This window comes from Oncorhynchus keta, chromosome 12, assembly GCF_023373465.1.
Source record: "Oncorhynchus keta strain PuntledgeMale-10-30-2019 chromosome 12, Oket_V2, whole genome shotgun sequence".
Taxonomy (NCBI): Eukaryota; Metazoa; Chordata; class Actinopteri; order Salmoniformes; family Salmonidae; genus Oncorhynchus; species Oncorhynchus keta.
In genome coordinates this window covers 40,173,012-40,180,294 of record NC_068432.1, presented here as the reverse complement: position 1 = coordinate 40,180,294, position 7,283 = coordinate 40,173,012, and the positions used below count along the sequence as shown (strand labels likewise).

General features: G+C 45.2%; 1 protein-coding gene across 1 annotated transcript in view; it reads right to left on the bottom strand.

Moving 5' to 3' along the window:
* Positions 1-1,077: 1,077 nt before the first annotated feature.
* Positions 1,078-7,283, bottom strand: part of LOC118372715 (A disintegrin and metalloproteinase with thrombospondin motifs 6-like) — a 174,654-nt gene continuing 168,448 nt past the window's right edge. Inside the window, exon 25 of the mRNA XM_052458315.1 lies at positions 1,078-1,554. Within this exon, the coding sequence (XP_052314275.1) occupies positions 1,445-1,554 (110 nt within the window). The 3' untranslated portion in view covers positions 1,078-1,444. The remainder of the gene's footprint in view (positions 1,555-7,283) is intronic.

Below are 7,283 nucleotides of genomic sequence, written 5' to 3'. Positions count from 1 at the left end.
ACATGCTTTGTAAGTAGGAAAACCTGCAAAATCGGCAGTGTATCAAACACTTGTTCTCCCCACTGTATGTATGTATGTATGTATGTATGTATGTATGTATGTATGTATGTATGTATGTATGTATGTATGTATGTATGTATGTATGTATGTATGTATGTATGTATGTATGTGTGTGTGTGTATGTGTGTGTGTGTGTGTGTGTGTGTGTGTGTGTGTGTGTGTGTGTGTGTGTGTAGTACTGTCCCTTCCCTTAACTCCAGTCACAGTGCTGAAGAGGCTGTGAGATCTTCCCATGCTGATGAAATCTCAACACTACACAATATACTGTGAAAGGGCTGATACAGAGATCCTCTGTGTTTGATAACAGTATGGTTCACTAATTGTTACTATCTCCAATGTTCACAAGAGGTGGATTATCCGAACTACATGATATTAACAACAACAATAATAAGCTATGGTTCTTCAACGTCAATACAGTACTTTAATGCCAAACTGTGCAGTTTGCAATATTTGTGATTATTCACAAATCCACAATTTGGTCTCCTTTTGAAAGGTTCTGGCACAAAGTGAGTGTTGTTCAAAACGAAGCACCCCTCTTTTAGAAAAAAGAAACCAAAAAAGAGAAAGGACAATAAACAGAAGAACGATTTGACCGTACCTGACCTCTGATAACATGAAGTAGAAATAACCTCTAATTGTAGCACCTTTTTTCCACTTCCAGCACAGAACATTCTAGAAACATGCGCTCTGCCATCCCACTGGCCTCCACTGACAATATGTGGCATAACCACAGACAGATTTAAATCAATTGCTTGAATGACACTACGGGCGATGACATCTCGAACAGTTCATTCCAGTACTGGTGTGTTTTGTGATGTGTTTGGGTATAATTTATGGAATATTCTGTCTGTCTGTCTGTCTGTCTGTCTGTCTGTCTGTCTGTCTGTCTGTCTGTCTGTCTGTCTGTCTGTCTGTCTGTCTGTCTGTCTGTCTGTCTGTCCATAGTACCATTACACCCCCATCCACTCTTCAGCTACACTCCCTCCTCCTCTCCCCTCTCCTCCCCTCCAGTGGCTATTCCTTCCATCCCTCCTTCCCTGTGGTGATTCTGCTCTATGTGTGATGTGTCCAGCACTTTGGATTCAAAAACAACTACAAAAAAACAATAACAACAAACAGATGACAATAAAATAATAAAAATAATATTAATATTATTATTATAATAAAAATAACATCAGTAACAACAATCCTCTAAGGTTCCCACTTCACAGAAGTGACAGTAATAAAAATGTGTGTCAGCGTGTCTGCTGAGCAGTGGTTAGGTTTCCACGGTGATGGGGAGGGGGGAGGAGGTGTTTTCACTCTGCCCGTTGCCTGTGTGTCTCTTTCTCCTCCAGCTCCCTCTGTTCCTCTCCTTATTTCTCTCGTTCTCTCTCTGTGTGGGTCAGCGTTCTTGGCACGTCTTGCAGCACATCTGTCTGAAGTACGCACGGCCACAGAACTTGAACTTCAGCACCAGTGGGCAATATGCCACTTTGTTTACGTCTTTGCATTCTGGAGAGAAAAATACAAAAGTTACACAGGAAATAAAGGAAAGAAGAAGAAGTGGAAGTGGGTGTCTATTAACCACCTGGGCTTGTGTGTGTGTTTGTGTGTGTGTGTGTTTGTGTGTGTTTGTATGTTTGTGTGTTTGTATGTTTGTGTGTTTGTATGTTTGTGTGTTTGTATGTTTGTGTGTGTGTGTTTGTGTGTGTGCGTGTTTTGGGTGTGTTTGTGTGTGTGTGTGTGTGTGTGCGTGTGTTTGTGTGTGTGTGTGCGTGTGCGTGTTTGTGTCTGTGTGTGTGTATGCGTGAGTGTGTGTGTGTGTGCTGAAGTGCGTGTCCATGTTGTAATATTGCTGTTCTGTTAAAATGTATTAAACTCTTTCTAGACTAGTACTTGTCAACCTCCGTCCGGAGCACTGGCACCAGTCCCACAGATAGTTGTCTGACGCCTATTTAGTCAGTTCTCAGCTGTTAGTTTTAATATAAGCAGCCCTCCGGGCACGTCCCTGGAACAAAAAGGTTGAGCAACTGTGGAGTACTCCAAGTTCCTGTTGTCTCGGACAATGACCGGCCCATAATACATTTTCTGATAATGGGCCTCTGTACGCCTATGTAGATATTCCATTAAAAAATCACCTGTTTCCAGCTACAATAGTCATTTACAACATTAACAATGTCTACACTGTATTTCTGATCAATTTGATGTTATTTTAATGGACCAAACATTTGCTTTTCTCTCAAAAACAAGGACATTTCTAAGTGGCCCCAAACTTTTGAACGGTAATTGTCTTTGGATGACATAGTGTACATAAACAGATTGGTGGTATTTACAGTGTTGTCTGTGTTCCACCGGCTCCTCTTTTCTCATGGTAACGGGCCACACACATTGCAGATGTGATGCACATTGTGGTATTTTGCCTAAAAGATATGGTAGTTTATCAGTGTTGGATTTGTTTTCAAATTCTTTGTGGATCTGTGTAATCTGAGGGAAATATGTGTCTCTAATATGGTCATACATTTGGCAGGAGGTTAGGAAGTGCAGCTCAGTTTCCACCTCATTTTGTGGGCAGTGAGCACATAGCCTGTCATCTCTTGAGAGCAAGGTCTGCCTACGGCGGCCTTTCTCAATAGTAAGGCTATGCTCACGGAGTCTGTACATAGTCAAAGATTTGTAAAATGTTGGGTCAGTCACAGTGTACTCGTTACCACTGTGTACTCTCTGTTTATGGCCAGGTAGCATTTCAAGTTGCTCAGTTTTTTGGTTGATTCTTTCCAGTGTGCCAAATAGTTATATTTTTGTTTTCTCATAATTTGGTTGTGTTGCTGTCCTGGGGCTCTGTGGAGTCTGTTTATGTTGGTGAACAGAGCCCCAGATACTGGTGGAATGTGTGGGCATCACTTCCTTTTAGGTGGTTGTAGAATGTTACAGCTCTTTTCTGGATTTTGATAACTAATTCTGCTCTGCATGCAATTGTTTGGGGTTTCGCGTTGTACACAAAGTATATTTTTGTAGTATGCTGCATGCAGTTTCAATTGGGTGTTTGTCCCATTTTGTAAATTACTCTTTAGTGAGTGGACCCGAGACCTCACAACTATAAAGGGCAATGGGTTTTATAACTGATTAAAGTGTTTTTTTGATGTCATAGAAGGCTGTTCTTGACTTGTCTCTCAGATCGTTACCTGCGGTGTTGATGTTTTGGCCAAGGTAGGTATAATTCTTGGTGTGCTCTAGGGCAACAGTGTCTAGAAAGAATGTGTATTTGTTGTACTGGCAACTGGACCTTTTTTTAATCTCTCTCTCTCTCTCTCTCTCTCTCTCTTTACACTTTTTATCCCCCCCTCTGCGTGCTATACGTTTATGTAAGGAGAACACACCATTTTTATTTTTTATTTCACCTTTATTTAACCAGGTAGGCTAGTTGAGAACAAGTTATCATTTGCAACTGCGACCTGGCCAAGATAAAGCATAGCAGTGTGAACAGACAACACAGAGTTACACATGGAGTAAACAATTAACAAGTCAATAACACTGTAGAAAAAAGGGGAGTCTATATACAATGTGTGCAAAAGGCATGAGGAGGTAGGCGAATAATTACAATATTGCAGATGAAAATGGGTGGGCTATTTACCAATAGATTATGTACAGCTGCAGCGATCGGTTAGCTGCTCAGATATCTGATGTTTGAAGTTGGTGAGGGAGATAAAAGTCTCCAACTTCAGCGATTTTTGCAATTCGTTCCAGTCACAGGCAGCAGAGTACTGGAACGAAAGGCGGCCGAATGAGGTGTTGGCTTTAGGGATGATCAGTGAGATACACCTGCTGGAGCGCGTGCTACGGATGGGTGTTGCCATCGTGACCAGTGAACCGAGATAAGGCGGAGCTTTACCTAGCATGACCTTGTAGATGACCTGGAGCCAGTGGGTCTGGCGACGAATGCATACAAGTCGCAGTGGTGGGTAGTATAAGGTGCTTTAGTGACAAAACGGATGGCACTTTGATAAACTGCATCCAGTTTGCTGAGTAGAGTGTTGGAAGCGATTTTGTAGATGACATCGCCGAAGTCGAGGATCGGTAGGATAGTCAGTTCTACTAGGGTAAGCTTGGCAGCGTGAGTGAAGGAGGCTTTGTTGCGGAATAGAAAGCCGACTCTTGATTTGATTTTCAATTGGAGATGTTTGATATGGGTCTGGAAGGAGAGTTTGCAGTCTAGCCAGACACCTAGGTACTTATAGGTGTCCACATATTCAAGGTCGGAACCATCCAGTGTGGTGATGCATGCGGGTGCAGGCAGCGATCGGTTGAAAAGCATGCATTTGGTTTTACTAGCGTTTAAGAGCAGTTGGAGGCCACGGAAGGAGTGTTGTATGGCATTTAAGCTCGTTTGGAGGTTAGATAGCACAGTGTCCAATGACGGGCCGAACGTATATAGAATGGTGTCGTCTGCGTAGAGGTGGATCAGGGAATCGGCCGCAGCAAGACCAACATCATTGATATATACAGAGAAAAGAGTCGGTCCGAGAATTGAACCCTGTGGCACCCCCATAGAGACTGCCAGAGGACCGGACAGCATGCCCTCCGATTTGACACACTGAACTCTGTCTGCAAAGTAATTGGTGAACCAGGCAAGGCAGTCATCCGAAAAACCGAGGCTACTGAGTCTGCCGATAAGAATCTGGTGATTGACAGAGTCGAAAGCCTTGGCAAGGTCGATGAAGACGGCTGCACAGTACTGTCTTTTATCGATGGCGGTTATGATGTCGTTTAGTACCTTGAGTGTGGCTGAGGTGCACCCGTGACCGGCTCGGAAACCAGATTGCATAGCGGAGAAGGTACGGTGGGATTCGAGATGGTCAGTGACCTGTCTGTTGACTTGGCTTTCGAAGACCTTAGATAGGCAGGGCAGAATGGATATAGGTCTGTAACAGTTTGGGTCCAGGGTGTCTCCCCTTTGAAGAGGGGGATGACTGCAGCAGCTTTCCAATCCTTGGGGATCTCAGACGATATGAAAGAGAGGTTGAACAGGCTGGTAATAGGGGTTGCGACAATGGCGGCGGATAGTTTCAGAAATAGAGGGTCCAGATTGTCAAGCCCAGCTGATTTATACGGGTCCAGGTTTTGCAACTCTTTCAGAACATCTGTTATGTGGATTTGGGTAAAGGAGAACCTGGAGAGGCTTGGGCGAGGAGCTGCGGGGGGGCCGGAGCTGTTGGCCGCGGTAGGAGTAGCCAGGCGGAAGGCATGGCCAGCCGTTGAGAAATGCTTGTTGAAGTTTTCGATAATCATGGATTTGTCGGTGGTGACCGTGTTCCCTAGCCTCAGTGCAGTGGGCAGCTGGGAGGAGGTGCTCTTGTTCTCCATGGACTTCACAGTGTCCCAGAACTTTTTGGAGTTGTAGCTACAGGATGCAAACTTCTGCCTGAAGAAGCTGGCCTTAGCTTTCCTGACTGACTGCGTGTATTGGTTCCTGACATCCCTGAACAGTTGCATATCGTGGGGACTGTTCGATGCTATTGCAGTCCACCACAGGATGTTTTTGTGCTGGTCGAGGGCAGTCAGGTCTGGAGTGAACCAAGGGCTGTATCTGTTCTTAGTTCTGCATTTTTTGAACGGAGCATGCTTATCTAAAATGGTGAGGAAGTTACTCTTAAAGAATGACCAGGCATCCTCAACTGACGGGATGAGGTCAATGTCCTTCCAGGATACCCGGGCCAGGTCGATTAGAAAGGCCTGCTCACAGAAGTGTTTTAGGGAGCGTTTGACAGTGATGAGGGTGGTCATTTGACTGCGGCACCGTAGCGGATACAGGCAATGAGGCAGTGGTCGCTGAGATCCTGGTTGAAGACAGCGGAGGTGTATTTGGAGGGCCAGTTGGTCAGGATGACGTCTATGAGGGTGCCCTTGCTTACAGAGTTAGGGTTGTACCTGGTGGGTTCCTTGATGATTTGTGTGAGATGGAGGGCATCTAGCTTAGATTGTAGGACTGCCAGGGTGTTAAGCATATCCCAGTTTAGGTCACCTAACAGAACAAACTCTGAAGCTAGATGGGGGGCAATCAATTCACAAATGGTGTCCGCAAAAGGGCACAGCTGGGAGCTGAGGGGGGTCGGTAGCAGGCGGCAACAGTGAGAGACTTATTTCTGGAGAGAGTAATTTTCAGAATTAGTAGTTCGAACTGTTTGGGTATGGACCTGGAAAATATGACAATACTTTGCAGGCTATCTCTGCAGTAGACTGCAACTCCTCCCCCTTTGGCAGTTCTATCTTGACGGAAGATGTTATAGTTGGGTATGGAAATCTCTGAATTTTTGGTGGCCTTCCTGAGCCAGGATTCAGACACGGCAAGGACATCAGGGTTAGCAGAGTGTGCTAAAGCAGTGAGTAAAACAAACTTAGGGAGGAGGCTTCTGATGTTGACATGCATGAAACCAAGGCTTTTTCGATCACAGAAGTCAACAAATGAGGGTGCCTGGGGACATGCAGGGCCTGGGTTTACCTCCACATCATCCGCGGAACAGAGAAGGAGTAGTATGAGGGTGCGGCTAAAGGCTATCAAAACTGGTCGCCTTGAGCGTTGGGGACAGAGAATAAGAGGAGCAGGTTTCTGGGCATGGTAGAATATATTCAGGGCATAATGCGCAGACAGGGGTATGGTGGGGTGCGGGTACGGCGGAGGTAAGCCCAGGCACTGGGTGATGATGAGAGAGGTTTTATCTCTGGACATGCTGGTTGTAGGAGGTATCAGGGGTATGATGAGTGGGAGTGGGGGCTCCATTGTGAACTAAAACAATGATAACTAACCTGAGCAACAGTATACAAGGCATATTGACATTTGAGAGAGACATACAGCGAGGCATACAGTAAACACAGGTGTTGAATTGGGAAAGCTAGCTAAAACAGTGGGTGAGACAACAGCTAATCAGCTAGCATAACAACAGCAGGTAAAATGGCATTGACTAGGCAACGGGGCCGACAGATAAAACAAACAAGCAGAATGGAGTACCGTGATTAATGGACAGTCCAGCGTGCATCAGCTATGTAGCCAAGTGATCAGAGTCCAGGGGCAGCGGTGGATGGGGCAGGGGGGCTGGACTGGCGAGTGTTATCCAGGTTTAAAAAAACTAACAATGACTAAATAGCTTGTAGCTAGTTAGCTGGTTAGCTTCTGGAGGTTCTTGAGTGTGTTCTAAAAATAAAAAATAATAGCGATTCCGTATCACATTGGGTGAGGCAGGTTTCCG